General features: G+C 58.8%; 1 protein-coding gene across 1 annotated transcript in view; it reads right to left on the bottom strand.

Annotated features, from left to right (window-relative positions):
- Positions 1-304: 304 nt before the first annotated feature.
- The window catches only part of LOC104308598 (protein-arginine deiminase type-1), a 29495-nt gene continuing 6418 nt past the window's right edge, over positions 305-23381 (bottom strand). Inside the window, exons 4-16 of the mRNA XM_054175819.1 lie at positions 21824-21885; positions 20408-20525; positions 20168-20293; positions 15729-15904; positions 15533-15636; positions 13836-13959; positions 11927-12034; positions 11701-11852; positions 3921-4065; positions 2974-3067; positions 1823-1902; positions 655-780; positions 305-559 (exon numbers count right to left, since the gene is read on the bottom strand). Coding sequence (XP_054031794.1) covers positions 326-559; positions 655-780; positions 1823-1902; positions 2974-3067; positions 3921-4065; positions 11701-11852; positions 11927-12034; positions 13836-13959; positions 15533-15636; positions 15729-15904; positions 20168-20293; positions 20408-20525; positions 21824-21885 — 1649 coding nt within the window. The 3' untranslated portion in view covers positions 305-325. The remainder of the gene's footprint in view (positions 560-654; positions 781-1822; positions 1903-2973; positions 3068-3920; positions 4066-11700; positions 11853-11926; positions 12035-13835; positions 13960-15532; positions 15637-15728; positions 15905-20167; positions 20294-20407; positions 20526-21823; positions 21886-23381) is intronic.

The raw sequence follows: 23381 nt of genomic DNA, 5'->3' as shown, positions 1-23381 counted from the left end.
GCCTCCAGCCCAAACCTCCCCTGGCACAGCTTGAGACTGTGTCCTCTTGTTCTGGTGCTGGTTGCTTGAGAGAAGAGACCAACCCCCTCCCTCAAACCCACGAGTCACCAGCCTGGGGACCAGGCTGTGGTGTGGGACAGATGTGCTCCGAAAGGACATTTGCAGCCCAGCAGCGAAGGCAGAAAGGAGGGGAGCCAGGAGAGAGCTGCACCCTGGCTGGCAGGGCAGCTTTATTGGTGAAACCCTTTTCCTTTGAGGCCTCTTCCCATGCCCCCAGCGCGCTCTGCTGCTCCAGCTGCAGGCCCTGAGCCCAGCCCCAGGGCTCTCAGGGCACCATGTGCCACCACTTGAAGGCGAAGGGCTTGCGGCGGACGTTGGTGCCGCAGTGGACGTCGCCGCAGAGGACGTGGTAGGAGAAGAAGTCATCGATGAAGGTGCAGGTGAGGCCCAGGGGCTCCAGCAGCGCCCTCACTCGCTCCTCCAGGCAGCACTGCCCACCCACCTCCGGGCCAAAGGGCTTGGGGATGCCCAGGTGCCTGCCCAGCACCAGCATGTTCACCTGCGGCAAGCGGAGCGGCGTCAGCCAGCCCGCGGCTCCGGCCGCGGCGGGACGGGAGGGGACAAGAGGAGGGGCAGGGGGCAGGGGGGGCTCACCATGTCAGGGAAGAGGGCATCAGCACGGGAGCCCCTCAGGATGAAGAGCTGGGGGATGTCAATGATGTCCTGCTCGCTCAGGCCCAGCTCCTGCTTCAGCAGCTCGCGGTTCCAGTCGATGCAGCGCTGGGGGAGATGGGGGACCCTGAACTGCCACCCCAGGCCTTGGGGGGACCCTGAACTGCCATCCCACCCCATGGGGGGGACCCTGAACTGCCACCCCAGGCCTTGAGTGGACCCTGAACTGCCATCCCACCCCATGGGGGGGACCCTGAACTGCCACCCCAGGCCTGGGGGGGACCCTGAACTGCCATCCCACCCCATGGGGGGGACCCTGAACTGCCACCCCAGGCCTGGGGGGGACCCTGAACTGCCATCCCACCCCATGGGGGGGACCCTGAACTGCCACCCCAGGCCTGGGGGGGACCCTGAACTGCCACCCCAGGCCTGGGGGGGACCCTGAACTGCCATCCCACCCCATGGGGGGACCCTGAACTGCCATCCCACCCCATGGAGGGACCCTGAACTGCCATCCCAGGCCATGCAGCTCCCTCTGTGCCCCACAGCATCCTGCCCTGTCCCTCAGCCACTCTGTTGCATCTCATCCCACCTCAACCCCCTCAGCAACCTCAACCCCTCTGGACAGGGCACAAACTGGCAGGCAGGAAGCTCCAGCTGAACATGAGGAGGAACTTCTTGACTGAAGCTGGCAGAGCCCTGGAGCAGGCTGCCCAGGGAGGTGGTGGTGGAGTCTCCTCCTCTGGAGACATTCCAGAACCCACCTGGATGTGTCCCTGTGTGACCTGCCCTGGCTGCCCCTGCTCTGGCAGGGGGGGGTTGGACTGGCTGAGCTCCAGAGGTCCCCTTCAGCCCCTGCCATGCTGTGATTCTGTGTTCCCCAACCTCTTTCTCAGTTTTGCCTCCTCTGCAGCCCCCCTCCCAGCAGGACCATGGGCAGGGGGGAGCCAGTACCCACCCAAGGGTGCCTGGCACCTCTGTGGCCCTCCTGCTTTGGTGCCACCTGGTGCTCATACCACCATTCCTTGCTCTTGCCCAGCCCCAGAAGCAGGCTGGAAGTGAGGAGAGCAAATCCCCCCCAGAGCAGATCCCCCCCAGAGCAGATCCCCCCTAGAGCAGATCCCCCCTGAGCAGAGCTGCCCAGCCCCACCTGCACGTGCCTGTTGTCACTCCTCAGGGACTCATCCACCAGCAGCTCATCAATGCTCCTCCTCTCTGTGCCCTTCAGCCCTGCAGGGCACCACAGCACTGAGGGACATGGGCAGGGCACACTGGCAGGGGGCACTGGCAGGGGGGTAGGGGACGCTGGCAGGGGGCACGGGTAGGGGACACTGGCAGGGGGCACTGGCAGGGGGCAACGGTAGGGGGGAAAGGGAAACTGGCAGGGGACACTGGAAAGGGAGACTGGGAGGGCAGACTGGGAGGTGACACTGGCAGGGGGGTAAGGGACACTGGTAGGTAGGTAGGGGACACTAGCAGGGGGGTAGGGGACACTGGCAGGGGGTAGGGGACACTGGCAGGGGGGTAGGGGACACTGGCAAGGGACACTGGTAGGGGACACTGGTAAGAGAGAGTGGGAGGGGACACTGGCAGGTGGGTAAGGGAGACTGGCAGGGGGCAGTGGTAGGGGGATGAGGGAGACTGGCAGGGGACACTGGCAGGGGACACTGGCAGGGGGATAAGGGAGACTGGCAGGGGGCACTGGCAGGGGGGTAAGGGAGACTGGCAGGGGGCACAGGAGACTGGCAGGGGGGTAAGGGAGACTGGCAGGGGGCACGGGAGACTGGCAGGGGGCACTAGCAGGGGCGTAAGGGAGACAGGCAGGGGACACTGGTAGGGGGTAAGGGAGACTGGCAGGGGGCACTGGCAGGGAGGTAAGGGAGACTGGCAGGGGGCACTGTCAAGGGACACTGGTAAGGGACACTAGTAAGGGACAGAGGTAAGGGAGACTGGCAGGGGGCACTGGCAGGGGGTAAGGGAGATTGGCAGGGGGCACTGTCAAGGGACACTGGTAAGGGACACTGGTAAGGGACAGAGGTCAGGGAGACTGGCAGGGGACACTGGCAGGGGGTAAGGGAGATTGGCAGGGGGCACTGTCAAGGGACACTGGTAAGGGACACTGGTAAGGGACAGAGGTAAGGGAGACTGGCAGGGGGCACTGGCAGGGGGTAAGGGAGACTGGCAGGGGGCACTAGCAGGGGACGCAGGTAAGAGACACTGGCAGAGGGGTAAGGGACAGAGGTCAGGGAGACTGGCAGGGTCCTCCTCAGAGCAGAGAGATGCCCTCAGGCTCTCCCTTACCAACCAGCTGTGTGGCTTCCCCATGGCCCTGCCTCTGCTGCTCCTGGAAGAGCCTGTAGCAGGCGTTGGGGCTGGCCAGCAGCAGCCGGAAACCCTGCGGGAGACAGCCTGGGTTGGGGGGGAGGGCTTGGAGCTGCTGGCATGAACGATCCCTGCTGGGAAGCACCACACTGAGCCCAAAGCCAGCTGCAGGGCACCGAGGAGGCCACTCAAGGAGCCAGCACATTGCAGGAGGCCACCTCAAGAGAAGCTGCATCAGGGAGGGACCAGGAGCTGCCTGCAGCAGGAAGAGTGTGGCCAGCAGGAGCAGGGAGCTCATCCTGCCCTGTGCTCAGCACTGCTCAGGCCACACCTGGAGTCCTGTGTCCAGCTCTGGGCTCCTCAGCTTAGGAAAGAGGTTGAGCTGCTGGAAGGTGTCCAGAGAAGGGCAAGAAAGCTGGGGAGGGGTCTGGAGCACAGCCCTGGGAGGAGAGGCTGAGGGAGCTGGGGTTGCTTAGCCTGGAGCAGAGGAGGCTCAGGGGAGACCTTCTTGCTCTCTGCAACTCCCTGAAGGGAGGTTGTAGCCAGGTGGGGGTTGGGCTCTTCTGCCAGGCAGGCAGCCAGCACCAGAACAAGAGGACACAGTCTCAAGCTGTGCCAGGGGAGGTTCAGGCTGGATGTTAGGAAGAAATTCTTCCCAGACAGAGAGATTGGCCATGGGAATGTGCTGCCCAGGGAGGTGGTGGAGTCCCCATCCCTGGAGGTGTTTAGGAAGAGCCTGGCTGAGGCCCTTGGTGCCATGGTTGAGTTGATCAGATGGTGCTGGGTGATAGCTTGGGCTTGATGATCTCAAAGGTCTCTTCCAACCTGGTTAATTCTCTTCTCTTCTAAAGGACTTTGGGGGGATGATGGGGGGGGGGAGGCACATAGCTCCATGCCAGGGGCAGGGGGAGCTGCAGGTCTGGTACCTTCCTGTCATAAGCAGGGACAAAGGTGAGGAATTCATCCACGTGGCCCACGCTCAGCCACTCCGAGTAGACCTCCAGCGGCGCCTGCACCTTCTGCGCGTAGAGGAAGTCCCTGACCGCCTTGGACATCCTCCTGCCTGAGGCCCTGGGCAGCAGAGGGAGGGCAGAGCAGGTGGTCAGCGCTCCCCTCGCCAAGGTCTGCCCCCCAGCTCCCCCCTGAGCGTCGTGCCAAGGAGGAGAAGACGCCTGTGGGCGTCTCGCCGGCACGGGAAACGCTGGGAAGGGGCATCCCAGAGCTGCCTGGTGGCAGAGAAACACAGAAGCAGAGAATCACAGAAGCAGTGAAGCAGAGAATCAGAAGCAGAGAATAAGAATCAGAGAATCAAAATCAGAGAATCAGGGAATCAAAGAATCAGAACCAGAGAATCAGAGAATCAAAGAATCAGAATCAGAGAATCAAAGAATCAGAACCAGAGAATCACAGAAGCAGAGAATCAGAGAAGCAGAGAATCAGAATAAAAGAATCAGAGAATCAAAGAATCAGAATCAAAGAATCAAAGAATCAGAGAAGCAGAGAAGCAGAGAATCAAAGAATCAGAACCAGAGAATCAAAGAATCAGAATCAGAGAATCAAAGAATCAAAATCAGAGAATCAGAGAATCAAAGAATCAGAGAATCAGAGAATCAAAGAATCAAAATCAGATATTCAGAGAATCAAAGAATCAGAATCAGAGAATCAAAGAATCAGAATCAGAGAATAAGAGAATCAAGGAATCAGAACCAGAGAATCACAGAAGCAGAGAAGCAGAGAATCAGAATAAAAGAATCAGAGAATCAAAGAATCAGAATCAGAGAATCAAAGAATCAGAACCAGAGAATCACAGAATAAGAGAATCAGAGAGTCAGAGAATCAGAATAAAAGAATCAGAGAATCAAAGAATCAGAATCAAAGAATCAAAGAATCAGAGAATCAGAACCAGAGAATCACAGAAGCAGAGAAGCAGAGAATCAGAATCAGAGAATCAAAGAATCAGAGAATCAGAATCAGAGAATAATAGAATCAGAGAATCAGAATCAGAGAATAAGAGAATCAAAGACTCAGAATCAGAGAATCAGAGAATCAAAATCAGAGAATCAGAATCAAAGAATCAGAGAATCAAAGAATCAGAATCAAAGAATCAGAGAAACACAGAATCAGAGAATCAGAAAATCAAAGAATCAGAGAATCAGAATCAGAGAATAAGAGAATCAGAAAATCAGAATCTGAGAATCAGAATCAGAGAAACACAGAATCAGAGAATCAGAAAATCAAAGAACCTAAGAATCAGAATCAGAGAATCAGAGAGTCAGAGAATCAGAGAGTCAGAGAATCAGAATCAGAGAACCACAGAATCAAAAACAGAGAATCAGAGAATCAAAGAATCAGAGAATCAGAATCAAAGAATCAGAATCAGAGAATCAGAAGCAGAGGAACACAGAACCAGAGGATCAGAATCAGCGAAACACAGAAGCAGAGAACCACAGAATTTCAGGGGCTGGAAGGGACCTCAAAAGATAGAATCATAGAATCACCCAGGTTGGAAAAGACCTCAGAGATCATCAAGCCCAAAGCTCATCCAGTCCAAGCCCCCTGCCAGAGCAGGGTCACCCAGAGCAGCTCACACAGGAACACATCCAGGTAGGTCTTGGATATCTCTGGAGAGGGAGACTCCACAACCCCCCTGGGCAGCCTGCTCCAGGCCTCTGTCAGTCTCACAGGGAAATAATTCTTCCTCCTGTTTCCATGGCACTTCCTCTGCCTCAGCTTCCACCACTGCCCCTGGTGCTGGCATTGGGCATCCCCCAGCAGAGCCTGGCTCCAGCCTCTGGGCACTCCCCCTGCACAGCTTTAGCAACAGCAATGAGGTCACCTCTCAGCCTCCTCTTCTCTAACCTAATTAGCTCCTGTATGGAGGAGAGAAGGATCCAGGGAGACCTTGGAGCAGCCTTCCAGGACTTGAAAGGGGGCTGCAGGAAAGATGGACAAAGGCATGGAGTGACAGGAAGAGGGGTGATGAGGTCAAACTGGAAGAAGCTGGATTGAGATGAGAGATAAGGAAGGACCTGGACCTGATAGAGCAGGTCCAGAGGAGAGCCACCAAGATGCTCAGGGGGTTGGAGCAGCTCTGCTGTGGGGACAGGCTGAGGGAGCTGGGGCTGTGCAGCCTGGAGAAGAGAAGACTCCAGGGAGACCTAACAGCAGCCTGCCAGTGCCTGAAGGGGGCTACAGGAAGGATGGAGAGAGACTGCTTGCAAAGGCCTGCAGGGGCAGGACCAGGGGCAATGGCTTCAAACCAGAGCAGAGCAGATTGAGATTGGATGTGAGGAAGAAGTTCATCACTCTGAGGGTGGTGGAGCACTGGAAGAGGTTGCCCAGGGAGGTGCTTGAGGCTCCTTCCCTGGGGATATTCAAGGTGAGGCTGGATGAGGCCCTGGGCAGCCTGATCTAGTTGGGGATGTCCCTGCTGACTGCAGGGGGGGTCTGACTGGATGAGCTTTGGAGGTCCCCTCCAGCCTGGACCATTCTATGAGGAAGAAATTGCTCCTCAGGAGGGTGGAGAGGCACTGGAAGAGGCTGCCCAGAGAAGCTGTGGAGGCTCCAAGACTGGAAGTGTTCAAAGCCAGGTTGGATGGGGGCTTGGGCAACCTGGCCTGGTGGGAGGTGTCCCTGGCCACGGCAGGGGGGTTGGAACTGGATGATCTTGGAGGTCCCTGCCAAGCCAGAGCAGTGCAGGATTCCCTGATGAGATATCTTTGCACAGATTTAGCTGTCACAGGTTTAGCCTGGAAGAGAAAAGGCTGGGAGGGGACCTTGTGAGTGTTTACAGCTCTCTGAAGGGGGCTCTTAAGAAGGGGCCAGGCTCTTCTCAGTGCTGTCCTGTGGCAGGACAAGAGGCAATGGACACAAACTGGAACCCAGGAAATTCCACCTCAACATGAGGCAAAACTCCTCTGCTGAGAGGGTGCTGGAGCCCTGGAGCAGGCTGCTCAGGGAGGTGGTGGAGTCCCCATCCCTGGAGACATTCCAACCCCACCTGGATGAGTTCCTGTGTGACCTGCTCCAGGTGACCCTGCTCTGGCAGGGGGGGTTGGACTGGATGGTCTCCAGAGGTCCCTTCCCACCCCTAACCTCCTGTGATTCTATCACTGCATGGTCAGGGACTGTCCCAGGCTGCCCAGGGAGATGGTGGAGTCCCCATCCCTGGAGACATTCCAATCCCACCTGGATGAATTCCTGTGTGACCTGCTCCAGGTGACCCTGCTCTGGCAGGGGGGGGTTGGACTGGATGGTCTCCAGAGGTCCCTTCAGGGTCTGGCACAGGCTGCCCAGGGAGGTGGTGGAGTCCCCATCCCTGGAGGTGTTCAAACACCTGTGGCCATGGCATGTTGGGAGATGGTTTAAGGCCATGGTGGGGTTGGGCTGAGGCTTGGACTGGATGATTCCTGGGATCTTAGAATGAGTTGGGTTGGAAAAGCCTTTAAAGATCATCCATTTCCAACCCCCCTGCCATGGGCAGGGTTAGGGTTAGGGATACCTCTGCAGCATCAAGAGACAAGAGGATGTCACCTGGCAGGGAAATGACCTCCCAGTGCCATCTGGGGCTTGTCCTCAGCAGGAGCCACCCACCACCAGCCCCAAAGCTGCCCCAGACCACACAGCTCCAGGAAGATGCTGATGGGAAAGCCAACTCAGTGCCTTCCTGATGCCTTTCCCCCTTCAGCCTCCAGCTCTGTGCTCCCATCCTGCTTGCCCCAAGCAGGACAGTCTCTCTTCATGGCCTGGTTTGGGTTCTCACCAATTTTCCATTGACCATTGCCTTTATCATGCTGCCTGGAAGTGTGCTGCCCATGGCTGACCAGACAGCTCAACAATTCCTAAGCTTGAGCTGACATTTGAGAAGGACTTTCCCTTCCAGAGCTCTTCCTGGCCCAAGGCATAGAACCCCAGAATGGGTTGGGTTGGAAGGGACCTTGAAGGTCAGCCAGTTCCAACCTCCTGCCATGGGCAGGGACCCCTCCCACCAGTCCAGGCTGCTCAAGGCCTCATCCAGCCTGGCCTTGAACACCTCCAGGGAGGAGACAGCCACAGAATCACCAAGGTTGGAAGAGACCTCACAGCTCACCAAGTCCAACCTCTCACCACAGACCCCATGACTAAACCATGGCTCCAAGTGCCACATCCAAGCCCCTCTTGAACACCTCCAGGGATGGGGACTCCACCACCTCCCTGGGCAGCCTGCTGCAGTGTCTCTGCCCTCTCACTGCCAAGACTCTCCTCCTGTGATTCAGTGCTGATACAGAGCCACAGGATCATTAAGGCTGGCAATGACCCTTCTGAGACCATCAAGTCCAGCTGGGGTCATTTATTAGTGGAGCCCAATCAGCCTCCAGCATCTCTGTTATCTCCATCAGCCCTGCCCTGATTAGGGCCCAAACTCTCACCTCTGTGAGAACCTAAACTCCAACCTCCCTCTATTACAAGCTCCAATACACCTACACCATCAGCTAATGACAGCTTCTAACCCAGCTCACCCATTAATATCCCTCTAGGCCACATCTCTCTCTCTCTCTCTAGGGAATTGCACATCACCTCCCTCCCCCTCCTTGGGCACCTTTGGCTTTCATTTCCCACCCCTCCCCTGCCCCCTCCCCCACCCTCCATCCTCCTGAATCTTCAATCACTCCTTGCAGGGGCAGGGGGGAAGAAGTTTTCCTAGACAGCCAGCAGCAGGCTGGCAAAACATTAATTACCCTTCTAGTAATAAGGGCTAATTATGGAGGTGGAGAGGCTGGGAAAGCACCAGTTAGTCACTGCCATAACTGAAACAAGACCCCCCCCTCCCCTCCCTGGCTCACAGCAGGGCTGGGGTTGGTGTATCCCATTTGTTATCCCATCCAGATCCATCCCCATCCCCACCCCCCCTCCTTGTTATTTCCCTGGGAAAATGACCTCCTTTGTGGAGGCTTTTGAGAGGGAGCTGTTGTTGTTCCTGCAGGGCTGCCAAGCACTGCCTGCCCCACAGCAAAACAGCTTCCAGTCAGTCAGGATTTTACCCTTTCCTGGACCATCCTGCTCCCCCTGTGCAAGGGCACAAGGAGGAGAGGCTGAGGGGGCTGGGGTGGCTCCCCCATGGCCCTGCCTCTGCTGCCCCTGGAAGAGCCTGGAGCAGGCGTTGGGGCTGGGAGACTGGCAGGGGGCACTGGCAGGGGGTAAGGGAGACTGGCAGGGGGCACTGGCAGGGGGGTAAGGGAGACTGGCAGGGGGCACTGGCAGGGGGGTAAGGGAGACTGGCAGGGGGCACTGGTAAGGGAGACTGGCAGGGGGGTAAGGGAGACTGGCAGGGGGGTAAGGGAGACAGGCAGGGGGCACTGGCAGGGGGGTAAGGGAGACTGGCAGGGGGGTAAGGGAGACAGGCAGGGGGCACTGGCAGGGGGGTAAGGGAGACAGGCAGGGGACACTGGTAGGGGGTAAGGGACACTGGCAGGGGGCACTGGCAGGGAGGTAAGGGAGACTGGTAGGGGGATAAGGGAGACTGGCAGGGGGCACTGGTAGGGGGTAAGGGAGACTGGAAGGGGGCACTGGCAGGAGGGTAAGGGAGACTGGCAGGAGGGTAAGGGAGACTGGCAGGAGGGTAAGGGAGACTGGCAGGGGGCACTGTCAAGGGACACTGGTAAGGGACACTGGTAAGGGACAGAGGTCAGGAAGACTGGCAGGGGGCACTGGCAGGGGACGCAGGTAAGAGACACTGGCAGAGGGGTAAGGGACAGAGGTCAGGGAGACTGGCAGGGTCCTCCTCAGAGCAGAGAGATGCCCTCAGGCTCTCCCTTACCAACCAGCTGTGTGGCTTCCCCATGGCCCTGCCTCTGCTGCTCCTGGAAGAGCCTGTAGCAGGCGTTGGGGCTGGCCAGCAGCAGCCGGAAACCCTGCGGGAGACAGCCTGGGTTGGGGGGGAGGGCTTGGAGCTGCTGGCATGAACGATCCCTGCTGGGAAGCACCACACTGAGCCCAAAGCCAGCTGCAGGGCACCGAGGAGGCCACTCAAGGAGCCAGCACATTGCAGGAGGCCACCTCAAGAGAAGCTGCATCAGGGAGGGACCAGGAGCTGCCTGCAGCAGGAAGAGTGTGGCCAGCAGGAGCAGGGAGCTCATCCTGCCCTGTGCTCAGCACTGCTCAGGCCACACCTGGAGTCCTGTGTCCAGTTCTGGGCTCCTCAGGTTAGGAAAGAGGTTGAGCTGCTGGAAGGTGTCCAGAGAAGGGCAAGAAAGCTGGGGAGGGGTCTGGAGCACAGCCCTGGGAGGAGAGGCTGAGGGAGCTGGGGTTGCTTAGCCTGCAGAAGAGGAGGCTCAGGGGAGACCTTCTTGCTCTCTGCAACTCCCTGAAGGGAGCTTGGAGCCAGCTGGGGGTTGGGCTCTTCTGCCAGGCAGGCAGCCAGCCCCAGAACAAGAGGACACAGTCTCAAGCTGTGCCAGGGCAGGTTTAGGCTAGATATTAGGAAGAAGTTCTTCCCAGACAGAGAGATTGGCCATTGGGATGTGCTGCCCAGGGTGGTGTCACCATCCCTGGAGGTGTTTAGGAAGAGCCTGGCTGAGGCCCTTGGTGCCATGGTTGAGTTGATCAGATGGTGTTGGGTGATAGCTTGGACTTGATGATCTCTCAGGTCTTTTCCAACCTGGTCTATTCTATCCTATCCTATCCTATCCTATCCTATCCTATCCTATCCTATCCTATCCTATCCTATCCTATCCTATGCTATCCTATGCTATCCTATCAGGAAAGGTGTGGGGAGGGTGGAAACAGGCTGGGTGCATAGTGGGTGTTGCAGGATCAGAGCAAGAGCAGCACTGGTTTGGGAGGGAGGGAAAACCTGGAGGGTGTCCAGGGAAGGGCAGCAAAGCTGGGGAAGGGTCTGGAGGGGACCTGGGGGTGTTCAACCTGGAGAAGAGGAGGCTGAGGGGAGACCTCATTGCTCTCTACAGCTCCCTGCTGGGAGGTTGGAGTGGGGTGGGGGTTGGTCTCCTCTCCCTAGTATCAGATGATAGAAGGAGAGGAAATGGCCTGGAAACTGTGCCAGGGGAGGATGAGGTTGGACATGAGGAACAATTTGTGTCCTGCAAGAGTGGTCAGGGACTGGCACAGGCTGCCCAGGGGGGTGGTGGAGTCCCCATCCCAGGAGATGTTCAAGAACCCTGTGGCCATGGTGGGGTTGGGTTGCTGGTTGGACTGGATGAGCTTAGAGGCCTTTCCCAACCCAGCCAGTGCTATGGTTCTGTGATTTCAGAAGGGATGCTGCACTTTGCACCTTATCTCTGGGCTGGGCCTGGCCCCACACTCCTGTTTTGATGAGAGTTGCCCCCAGAGTCCTGCTCTGAACACTGCAAACCCTTCCTCCTGCAGGACCACAACGGAGCTCCCCAGCATGCCAGGGGGAAGCTTTGAGCCCAGTCTGGCAGCTTTTGACAAGGGCCTGAAGTGAGAGGATGAGGGACAGTGGCTTTGAGCTGGAAAAGGGCAGAAGTAGACTGGAGATGAGGAAGAAACTCTTTAGAGTGAGGGTGAGGAGGCACTGGAACCAGTTGCTGTGGATGTCCCCTGCCTGGAGGTGTTTGCAGCCAGGCTGGAGGTGGCTGTGAGCAACCTGCTGTAGTGTGAGGTGTCCCTGCCCCATGGCAGGGGTGTTGGAGCTGGCTGAGCTTTGAGGTCCCTTCCAACCCAAGGCTTCCCATGCCTCTCTGGCCTCACCAGGGCAGGGGGCTGCCGATGAGGATCCTGCCCAGGGGGTACTCCTTCCCTCGCACCGTCACCGGGGGGCTGACGTCCAGGTTGCCGAAGGAGTCCAGGCTGCTGATGGCCCTCCCGGGGGGCTCCCGAGTCACATAGCCAAAATCAGGGCCCTGGGGACAGAGGGCAGCAGTCAGGGGGGACCTCCTGGGGGAGGGCTGCTGGGGAGGAGGGGCTGGCCACGCACCAGGATCTTTTTGAAGGCAAAGTCCTTCAAGCCTCTGTTCCTGGGTGAGTCAAAGACGACAGGGAAGGTCTTGTGGGGCGCCTCCACGTAGCCAAACTCCAGCTCATCCTGTTGTGGGAAGGAGAACAAGAGGAGGAGGAAGGTTCCTGGCAGGGTGATAGCCATCTCATCGAGGGGTGTGGGGGGGGTGGAGCAGGAAGTGGGGCTAAGCTGGCCAAGCCTGGCTGTCACCCTTAACCCCAAGGGAAGCAGCTGCCTTGCTCTCCTGGCAGGGGGGGACCTGGCAGGGATCACCCCTGGGGTTGGCAACCTGTGGCCACAACAGGCAGGCCAGTCCCCTCTGCACCACATCCTGCTGGCCATGGGGCCCTCTTACAGGGTCCATGGGGTCCCTGCTGCAGTGGGGACCATCTTGTAATGTGCCATGAGGGCTTGTTGTGCAGCAGGGACCCCCTTGCAAAGCCCCACAGGGTCCCTTCTGCCTTGTCCCTTAGGGTTCCTCTTGCAATGAGGTCCCCCTTGCAATGCCCCACAAGCTCCTTCTTGCATCAGGACCCCTCTTGCAGTGTCTTACAGGGTTCCTCTTGCAGTGGAGACCCTCTTGCAAAGCCCAGAAGGTCTCTCTTGTAATGGGATTCCTCTTGGAAAGCCCCAAGAAGGCCCTCCTGCAATGGGACCCTCTCTTGCAGTGCCCCCAAAGGGTCCCTTCTGCAAGGGGCTCCATGGGCAGCATCATGCTGTTCCACATCTTTGTGGGTGCCAGGGACAGTGGCACTGAGTGCCCCCTCAGCAGGGTTGCTGATGGCACCAAGCTGTGTGGGGCAGCAGACAGCTGGAGGGAAGGGATCCATCCAGAGGGAGCTGGGCAGGCTGGAGAGCTGGGCACAAGCCAACCTCAGGAGGGTCAACAAGACCAAGGGCAGGGTCCTGCAGCTGGGGGGAGGCAATGCCAGGCACAACTCCAGGCTGGGCAGGGACTGGCTGGAAAGCAGCCCTGAGGAGAGAGCCTTGGGGGTGCTGGGGGAGGAGAAGCTCACCAGGAGCTCTCAGAGTGCACTTGCAGCCCAGAGAGCCAAGCAGAGCCTGGGCTGCAGCAAGAGAAGTGTGGCCAGCAGGGCCAGGGAGGGGATTCTGCCCCTCTGCTCAGCTCTGGGGAGACCCCACCTGGAGTACTGCCTCCAGCTCTGGAGCCCCTATGACAAGAGGGAGCTGGAGGTGCTGGAAGGTGTCCAGAGCAGGGCCAGGAGGATGAGCAGAGGGCTGGAGCTGCTCTGCTGTGAGAACCACAGCATCCTCCTGGCTGAAGGAGACTGAAGGAGTTGGGGCTGTTCAGTCTGGAGAAGAGAAGGCTCTGAGGTGACCTCATTGTGGCCTTCCAGGATCTGAAGGGGGCTGCAAGAAGGCTGAGGAGGGACTGCTCAGGCTCTCAGGGAGTGATAGGACTGGGGGGGGATGGAATGAAGCTGGAGGTGGGGAGATTCAGGCTGGAGGGGAGGAGGAAGTTCTTCCCCAGGAGAGTGGTGAAGCCCTGGAATGGGTTGTCCAGGGAGGTGGTTGAGGCCCCATCCCTGGAGGTGTTTAAGCCCAGGCTGGATGAGGCTCTGGCCAGGCTGATCTAGTGTGGGGTGTCCCTGCCCATGGCAGGGGGGTTGGAACTGGCTGATCCTTGTGGTCCCTTCCAACCCTGACTGATTCTATGATACTATCCCTGCCTGTGCTGCTACCACCAGCAGCACTTCCCCATGCTCTGGTTCACCTCTTAGCATCCTCCCCAGACAACTCAGCAAGTCCCTGCCAGGGGTGCCAGCCATGGGGGGTGCCAGCAATGGGGGGTGCCCCCCTGCATTGCCCCAGGAGCCTGGGAGGAGGGGGCCAGGGGACCCCCCCTGCAGAAGCCTGGAGAGGTGACCTGGATCCAGCGGTCGCTGCGCGTCTCCACCTCGGAGCAGATGGTCAGCTTGCAGTTGGCTTTCCTCAGCAGGGCCCTGAGCCCTTCCAGGAAGACCTCGTTGGAGTCTGAGCCCCACTGGATGCTGGAGAGAGAGGGGAGAGCAAAGGCTGCCAGGCAAGAAGCACGGGAAGCACCCCCCAGCAAGGCAAGGGTGAGAAGGAGCCCTCCCAAAGCCCAACCCTGCAGCCCCTTCCTCATTCCCCAATGCACTCTGCAACAGCCCTGCCTGAGGTGAGAGCCTGGAGGGGCTCCTCCAGCCCTTGTCCCAGTGACAGGGCAAGGAGCAAGAGGTACAAGCTAGAACCCAGGAGGTTCCACCTCAACGTGAGGAGAAGCTTCTTTATGGTGAGGGTGGCAGGACCCTGGAGCAGGCTGCCCAGGGGGGCTGTGGAGTCTTCTCTGAACACCTGGATGTGTTCCTGTGCCACCTGCCCTGGGTGACCCTGCTCTGGCAGGGGGCTTGGACTCCATGATCTCTGGAGGCCCCTTCCAACCATTCTGTGACTCTCTGATTCTCTTTGGGATTGCAGTGGGTGCAGCAGTGCCAGCAGGTTCCCTGCCCAGCTGCCTCCAGTGCAGCAATGCCTAGAGCCTGGCTCACCCTGGAGCTGCCTTGCAGCAAGGAAGGCTGCCCAGAGAAGCTGTGGAGCTCTGGAGGCTTCCCAGACCCACTTGGCTGTATCTCTGTGTGGACTACCCTAAGTGATCCTGCTTTGGCAGGAGGTCCCTTCCAACCTCTGAGGTACTGCGAGGCTGTGGGGAGAGTCCTCCTTGGAGAGCCTCCAAAGGTAAACAGAGTAATCACAGTCACAGTATAGCTAAGGCTGGAAGAGACCCCAAGGATCATCAAGTCCAACCTGTCTTGACAGACCTCATGACTAGACCATGGCTCCAAGGGCCACATCCAATCCCCTCTTGAACACCTCCAGGGCTGGCGACTCCACCACCTCCCTGGGCAGCACATCCCAATGCCGAACGACTCGCTCGGTGAAGAACTTTCTCCTCACCTCGAGTCTAAACCTCCCCTGGCACAGCTTGAGACTGTGTCCCCTTGTTCTGGTGCTGGGTGCCTGGCAGAAGAGCCCAACCCCCTCCTGTCTACAATTACCTTTCAGGTAGTTGTAGAGGGCAATGAGGTCACCTCTGATCCTTCTCTTCTGCAGGCTAAGCAACCCCAGCTCCCTCAGCCTCTCCTCCCAGGGCTGTGCTCCAGACCCCTCCCCAGCTCTGTTGCCCTTCTCTGGACACCTTCAAGTCTCTCAATGTCCTTCTTAAACTGAGGGGCCCAGAACTGGACACAGGACTCCAGGTGTGGCCTAAGCAGTGCTGAGCACAGGGCACAATGACCTCCCTGCTCCTGCTGGCCACACTATTCCTAATACAGGCCAGGATGCCCTTGGCCTTCTTGGCCACCTGGGCACACTGCTGGCTCATGTTTAGGCAGCTGTCAATCAGCACCCCCAGGTCCCTCTCTGTTTGGCAGCTCTCAGCCACTCTGCCCCCAGCCTGTAGCTCTGCCTGGGGTTGCCGTGGCCAAAGTGCAGCCCCTGGCACTTGGTCTTATTCAATGCCATCCCATTAGACTCTGCCCTTCTGTCCAGAGTGATGGGGTGTGAGCCCCCCCCGCCCCCCACGTGCTGTGGTGTCCTCCCTACCTGCAGACAAAGACCTCCAGAGGCTGCTGGGTGTTGGGGGTCATGATCCAGGGTGCCACACGGAACACCACCGTGTCGGTGAAGATGGGGGTGCCCGGGGAGTGCTGCGAGGGGCAACCAGAGCTCAGGGTGGGAAAACCTCCCCCAGGAGGGGGCTTGGCGAGGGCTGGGGGGGATCACCAAGACCCCAACACACCTGATGGGTGGCCTCCAGCAAGCTGGCACTGAAGGAAACCAAGCCTGAGAAGCCCAGGTCGGGGAAGGCCAAGCCCTCCACGTAGAAGGTGTGCTCCCCGCTGCCAGGGCGCTCCAGCACGTAGGAGAGCTGCTCCGGCCCCAGCACCGCCTGGTAGCGGGGGTAGGAGTCCCCCCCTGCGGGAACACAGAGCCAGCCCTGCCACCAGCCTGCACCAGCGGGGGGCTGGCAGGGGGAACGGCATGGGATGGGATGGGATGGAAAGGGATGGGATGGGATGGAAAGGGATGGGATGGGATGGGATGGGATGGGATGGGATAGAATGGGATGGGATGGGATGGGATGGGATGGGATAGAATGGGATGGGATGGGATGGAAAGGGATGGGATGGGATGGGATGGGATGGGATGGGATGGGATGGGATGGGATGGGATGGGATGGGATGGGATGGGATGGGATGGAAAGGGATGGGATGGGATGGGATGGAAAGGGATGGGATGGGATGGGATGGGATGGGATGGGATGGGATGGAAAGGGATGGGATGGGATGGGATGGGATGGGATGGGATGGGATGGAAAGGGATGGGATGGAAAGGGATGGGATGGAAAGGGATGGGATGGGATGGGATGGGAAGGGATGGGATGGGATGGAAAGGGATGGGATGGGATGGGATGGGAAGGGATGGGATGGGAAGGGATGGGATGGGATGGGATGGGATGGGATGGGATGGAAAGGGATGGGATGGAAAGGGATGGGATGGGATGGGATGGGATGGGAAGGGATGGGATGGGATGGGAAGGGATGGGATGGGATGGGATGGGATGGGATGGGAAGGGATGGGAAGGGATGGGAAGGGATGGGAAGGGATGGGATGGGAAGGGGTGGGATGGGATGGGATGGAAAGGGATGGGATGGGATGGGATGGGATGGGATGGGATGGGATGGGATGGGATGGGAAGGAAAGGGATGGGATGGGAAGGGATGGGATGGGATGGAAAGGGATGGGATGGGATGGGAAGGAAAGGGATGGGATGGGAAGGGATGGGATGGAAAGGGATGGGATGGAAAGGGATGGGATGGGATGGGATGGAAAGGGATGGGATGGAAAGGGATGGGATGGGATGGGATGGGATGGGATAGAAAGGGATGGGATGGGATGGGATGGGATGGAAAGGGATGGGATGGGATGGGATGGGATAGAAAGGGATGGGATGGGATGGGATGGAAAGGGATGGGATGGAAAGGGATGGGATGGGATGGGATGGGATAGAAAGGGATGGGATGGGATGGAAAGGGATGGGATGGGATGGGATGGGATAGAAAGGGATGGGATGGGATGGGATGGAAAGGGATGGGATGGGATGGGATAGAATGTGATGGGATGGAAAGGGATGGGATGGGATGGGATGGGATGGGATGGAATGGGATGGGATGGAAAGGGATGGGATGGAAAGGGATGGGATGGAAAGGGATGGGATAGAATGGGATGGGATAGAATGGGATGGGATGGGATGAGGTCTCCCCTCAGCCTCCTCTTCTCTCCAGGAGGTGTCTGCCCACAGCAGCCTCTCTACCACAGAGAGCCCAACACCACCAAACCCTGGCCCCAAGGGCCATGGCCACAGGTTTCTTGAACACCTCCTGGGATGGGGACTCCACCACCCCCCTGGGCAGCCTGTGCCAGTCCCTGACCACTCTTGCAGGACACAAATTGTTCCTCATGTCCAACCTCACCCTCCCCTGGCACAGTTTCCAGGCCATTTCCTCTCCTTCTATCATCTGATACTAGGGAGAGGAGACCAACCCCCACCCCACTCCAACCTCCCAGCAGGGAGCTGTAGAAAGCAATGAAGTCTCCCCTCAGCCTCCTCTCCAGGAGGTGTCTGCCCACAGCAGCCTCTCTCCCAGAGAGAGCTGCAGGTTGGATTTCCCACTCCTGACTGCTGGTCACACTGGTGTGGACTGGGCATGGTGCTGGGCCTGCCTCCTGCTGTGATTTTAAGCCAGAAGGTCTCCCCTCAGCCTCCTCTTCTCCAGGCTGAACACCCCCAGGTCCCTCAGCTGCTCCTCCCCCTCCAGACCCTTCCCCAGCTTTGCTGCCCTTCCCTGGACACCCTCCAGACTTTCTCTCCCTCCCAAACCAGTGCTGCTCTTGCTCTGATCCTGCAACCCTCACTATGCACCCAGCCTGTTTCCACCCTCCCCATACCTTTCCTGATAAGATAGGATAGGATAGGATAGGATAGGATAGGATAGGATAGGATAGGATAGGATAGGATAGGATAGGATAGGATAGGATAGGATAGGATAGACCATGTTGGAAAAAGACCTGAGAGATCACCCAGTCCAGCCTATCACCCAGCACCATCTGATCAACTCAACCATGGCACCAAGGGCCTCATCCAGGCTCTTCTTAAACACCTCCAGGGATGGGGACTCCACCACCTCCCTGGGCAGCACATTCCCATGGCCAATCTCTCTTGCTGGGAAGAACTTCTTCCTAACATCCAGCCTAAACCTCCCCTGGCACAGCTTGAGACTGTGTCCTCTTGTTCTGGGGCTGGGTGCCTGCCTGGGAGAAGAGACCAACCCCCACCTGGCTCCAACCTCCCTTCAGGGAGTTGGAGAGAGCAAGAAGGTCTCCCCTGAGCCTCCTCTTCTGCAGGCTAAGCAACCCCAGCTCCCTCAGCCTCTCCTCCCAGGGCTGTGCTCCAGACCCCTCCCCAGCTCTGTTGCCCTCCCCTGGACACCTTCCAGCAGCTCAACCTCTTTCCTGAACTGAAGGAGGTTTTGCCTCCTCCTCATCTTCCTCCTCCGGAGAGGACTCCGTACCCTCAGGTGCAACCCTTTCAAGGTGTGTGGCTGGAGTTAAGCAGCTAATGACAGCCCTGCCGTTCCCTGACCTGATTTGCAGAGGGGATCCAGCCGGGCATGCAGCAGCTGGGGCGCTGCAGGGCCCTGCCGGACCTGATCAGCGGCTTCGGCAGCCGGCTCGCTGCCTGCCGCTACAAGGCGCCGGCAGCCACCTGGGGCTTAGCAGCCCTCTGGGGAGGCCAAACCTGCAGCAACCCCGCTGAGAAAAGCCCTTCTCAAAGCCCTGCTCAAAGCCCTGCTCACAGAGTGAGAAAATCCTGCGATGGGTTGGAAGGGATCTTAAGGAGCATCCAGTCCCAACCCCCACCCCTGCCGTGGGCAGGGACACCTCGCACCAGCACAGGCTGCTCAAGGGCTCATCCAGCCTGGCCTTGAACAGCTCCAGGGAGGGAGCAGCCACAGCCTCCCTGGGGTGGTTTGGGGTTCCCTTCCCGCCCCCCCCCCCCCAATTTAATCCCTCTTGGACACAGGCAGAGGAGCTTTGGGGAGAAACCAGCGCTTCAGCAACTGGAGGTGTCCAGCACTCAGCCAGGGTGAACACAAAAAGGGGAGGGTCGTGGAAGAGGGTTAGGGGAAAGAGGGGAGGGGAAGGGAAGGGGAAAGAGGGGAGGGGAAGGGGAAGGGGAAGGGAGGGGAAAGGGAGAAGGGAAGGGGGGAGGGGAAAGGAAAGGGGGGAAGGGGGAAGGGGAGGGGAAAGAGGAGAGGGAAAGGGGGGAAGTGGGGAGGAGAAGGGAAGAGAGGGGAAGGGAAGGGAAGAGAGGGGAAGGGAAGGGAAGGGAAGGGAAGGGAAGGGAAGGGAAGGGAAGGGAAGGGAAGGGAAGGGAAGGGAAGGGAAGGGAAGGGAAGGGAAGGGAAGGGAAGGGAAGGGAAGGGAAGGGAGGGAAGGGGGGAAAGGGAAGGGGGGGAAAGGGAAGGGGGGAACGGGAAGGGGGGAACGGGAAGGGGGGGAAGGGAAGGGGGGGAAGGGAAGGGGGGGAAGGGAAGGGGAAAGAGGAGAGGGAAAGGGGGGAAGTGGGGAGGGGAAGGGAAGGGAGGGGAAGGGAAGGGAGGGGAAGGGAGGGGAAGGGAAGGGAAGGGAAGGGAAGGGAAGGGAAGGGAAGGGAAGGGAAGGGAAGGGAAGGGAAGGGAAGGGAAGGGAAGGGAAGGGAAGGGAAGGGGAGGGAAGGGGAGGGAAGGGGAGGGAAGGGGAGGGAAGGGGAGTGGGGGGGGAAGGGAAGGGGAGTGGGGGGGGAAGGGGGAAGGGGAGTGGGGGGGGAAGGGGGAGGGGGAGAAGGAGGGGAAAGGGGGGGAGGGGGAAGGAGGGGGAGGGGAAGGAGGGGGAGGGGAAGGAGGGGGACGGGAAGGAGGGGGAGGAGGGGAAGGGGAAAGGGGGAAAGAGGGGAAGGGGGAAAGAGGGGAAGGGGGAAGGGGGGAAGGGGAAAGAGGGGAAGGGGGAAGGGGGGAAGGGGAAAGAGGGGAAGGGGAAAGAGGGGAAGGGGAAAGAGGGGAAGGGGAAAGAGGGGAAGGGGAAAGAGGGGAAGGGGAAAGAGGGGAAGGGGAAAGAGGGGAAGGGGAAGGCACTCACGCAGAGCGTGGAACACTCGCACTTTGTCGGCGTCGGCCTCGGGGACGTGCAGCACCACCTGGTACTCGGCAAAGACTGCGCTGGGCCCTTGGGTCCGCAGCACCATGAGGGACATGTCCTGGAGGTCTGCAGCGGGCAAGAGACGGAGAGGGGATGCAGGGGGTGGGCAGGGAGGAGCTGCAGGAGGGGAGCAGCCCTGTGAGGCCGCTTGTGTCCCCTCGCCCCGGGGCCGCCCCTTACCCGCAGGGCTCCAGACGTCTGCCCGGTCGCTGTCCGTGCCCCCGGCCCCGGGGCTGTCGCGGTCGCAGTTGACCAGCAGCACGGCGCCTTGCCCATCCGGACCCCACGTCCACTTGTCCTGGAGGAGAAGCACCCAAAAGGGATTGGAGCAAGATTTGCCCCCACCCCAGCCTCCTCTCGGGCCGTGGCAAACCTCAGCACCGTGGCCGTGCTGGGAGGACAGCCCAGGGGGTGCAGTCCAGGCTGGCAGGGAGGCAGCTGCCGTGCTTCCAAGCCATTCAGTTTCACAGCCACGGGTTCTGGCAGGGCCAGCAGAGATTATTGCGACCAGATCTTATCTCCTAACAGGCCAGAAAGTGTCTGCCAGGCCTCAGCTGGACAGTGCTGGGCCACCTCTAGAAATGCATCTCATCTGGGTGTGCAAACTGCGCTGCTGATCGGGCTCAGGGCCCGCTGCCGGTGCCTGGCCATGTGCAAAGGGCTTGCCAAGGGGCTGCACCTCCTGCTCTGGGCAAAGCCTGCAGCTGCCTCCTTCAGTGGAGGGTCTCCAGTCCAGGAAAGAGAGAGAGAGGGAGAGGGAGGGGTGAGGAGGAGGAGAGGGAGGGGGAGGGGGAGGTTCAGAGAGGAGAGGTTCAGAGAGGTTAGGGGAGAGGAGAGGTTCAGAGAGGAGAGGTTCGGAGAGGAGAGGTTCGGAGAGGAGAGGTGAGGAGAGGAGAGGAGAGGAGAGGAGAGGAGAGGAGAGGAGAGGAGAGGAGAGGAGAGGAGAGGAGAGGAGAGGAGAGGAGAGGAGAGGAGAGGAGAGGAGAGGAGAGGAGAGGAGAGGAGAGGAGAGGAGAGGAGAGGAGAAAGGAGAAAGGAGAGGACTGGACTTGATTTGACTTTGGGCTCTCTCAGCCCGAGGTGCAGGAAGAGGGAGCTACATCTGCAACTCCAATGCCCAAAGCAGGTGGCCCCTTGAGAGCAGTTCAGAGCCCCCTCTCCCAGATGCATTGCTGGGGCTCTCCCTTCCCCAGGCTTCACCACGCTGCAGAGCAGAGCTTTGAGTGCGGGCACTTCGTTTCAGGAGAGTTCCATTGGTCTTTGGGACTTAAACTCAACGTGCTCTGCTTTCCCTCTGCAGCAGAGTGATTGTGGAGGATTCCAGAGCCTCTCTTTCCCTTAGCTTGCTGAATCTCAGTGCCCTGAGTGATGCTGAGGAGCAGCTCCATAAAGCTGCTCTCAGCTTTTGCTTTTCTTGCTGCTTCCCCAGCAGTGTTTACCTAAGGGAAGGGAGATGTTAAGCACAGGTTTGGAACAGGACCCCACTGGAAGGCACTGACAGTCATAATTAGAGCAAGTTTAGGCCAGTAGGTTCCAAGACATTTGTGTCATCAAGCATCCACTGACTCAGGAACTTGCAGAAGAGCTTCTCCTCACCTTGTCCTTCCCTTTGCTCTTCACTCTGCCGTTGCGGTTCAGGTCCACATCCAGGGAGACCTCTGCAGCATCAAGAGACAAGAGGATGTCACCTGGCAGGGAAATGACCTCCCAGTGCCACCTGGGGCTTGTCCTCAGCAGGAGCCACCCACCACCAGCCCCAAAGCTGCCCCAGACCACACAGCTCCAGGAAAATGCTGATGGGAAAGCCAACTCAGTGCCTTCCTGATGCCTTTCCCCCTTCAGCCTCCAGCTCTGTGCTCCCATCCTGCTTGCCCCAAGCAGGACAGTCTCTCTTCATGGCCTGGTTTGGGTTCTCACCAGTTTTCCATTGACCATTGCCTTTATCATGCTGCCTGGAAGTGTGCTGCCCATGGCTGAGCAGACAGCTCAACAATTCCTAAGCTTGAGCTGACATTTGAGAAGGACTTTCCCTTCCAGAGCTCTTCCTGGCCCAAGGCATAGAACCCCAGAATGGGTTGGGTTGGAAGGGACCTTGAAGGTCAGCCAGTTCCAACCTCCTGCCATGGGCAGGGACCCCTCCCAGCAGCCCAGGCTGCTCAAGGCCTCATCCAGCCTGGCCTTGAACACCTCCAGGGAGGGGACATCCACAGCATCCCTGGGCAGCCTGTGCCAGAGTCTCCCCACCCTCACTCTCAAGAATTTCCTCCTCATCTCCAGTCTCAGTCTCCCCTCTCCCAGCTCAAAGCCATTGTCCTCATCCTGGCACTCCCAGCCCTTACCAAAAGTCCCTCCCCAGCTTTCTTGCAGCCCCCTCTCCATCTTTCTCTGCTGCAATAAAGTGCAGGTTTACCTGGGACCCCACCTAAACCCCACCTAAATCTGTCTCAAGCCTGCCTGAGCTCCTTCAGATGGGATACACAGAGTGTGGAGCAGCGAGGCTCTGAAGCAGATCGTCCTCCTCCTTGATGCAGGGAGGAGAGCATGGAAATGAAGCTGCAAAGCTGAGCAAGCAAAGGACCACCTCTAAGGCAAAAGCCCTGCAGACAGTGGTGCCCATCAGCTGTGGGGTGTGGGAAACCCTCAGCCTCTTGAGGAGCAGTTTTGGGAAGGCATCTGCATGACTTCAGGACAGAGGTCTGGCAGTCACCTGAGCACCCTTGAGAAAATCCCAAATCCAGGGTAATTAATCCATCCAGGTGGAAGGCTCTGCATCCAGACTGGTTGTCTAGACTCCCTTTGTAGTCAGCAGAGCAAAATAGGTATTTCAAGGGAATGATTCACCTCATCCTAAACTCCTCAAATAGGTCAGGCAGCTACACTTGGGTGTCTCTTCTTCTCCACTAGCTGCAGAGGAGTTTGAGGTAGGGGTCAGCAGCCAAAGCTGAGTGAGGTTCAGGGATTCATAGATCATGGAATGGGTTGGGCTGGAAGGGACCTCAAAGCTCATCCAGTTCCAACCTCCCTGCCATGGGCAGGGGCACCTCCCACCAGCACAGCTTGCTCAAGGCCTCATCCAGCCTGGCCTGGAACACCTCCAGGGAGGGGACATCCCCAGCCTCCCTGGGCAACCTGTTCCAGTGCCTCCCCACCCTCA

This window comes from Dryobates pubescens, chromosome 33 (assembly GCF_014839835.1).
Source record: "Dryobates pubescens isolate bDryPub1 chromosome 33, bDryPub1.pri, whole genome shotgun sequence".
Classification (NCBI taxonomy): Eukaryota; Metazoa; Chordata; class Aves; order Piciformes; family Picidae; genus Dryobates; species Dryobates pubescens.
Note: the sequence above shows the minus strand (reverse complement) of the source record. Positions and strands in the feature narration are given on the sequence as shown.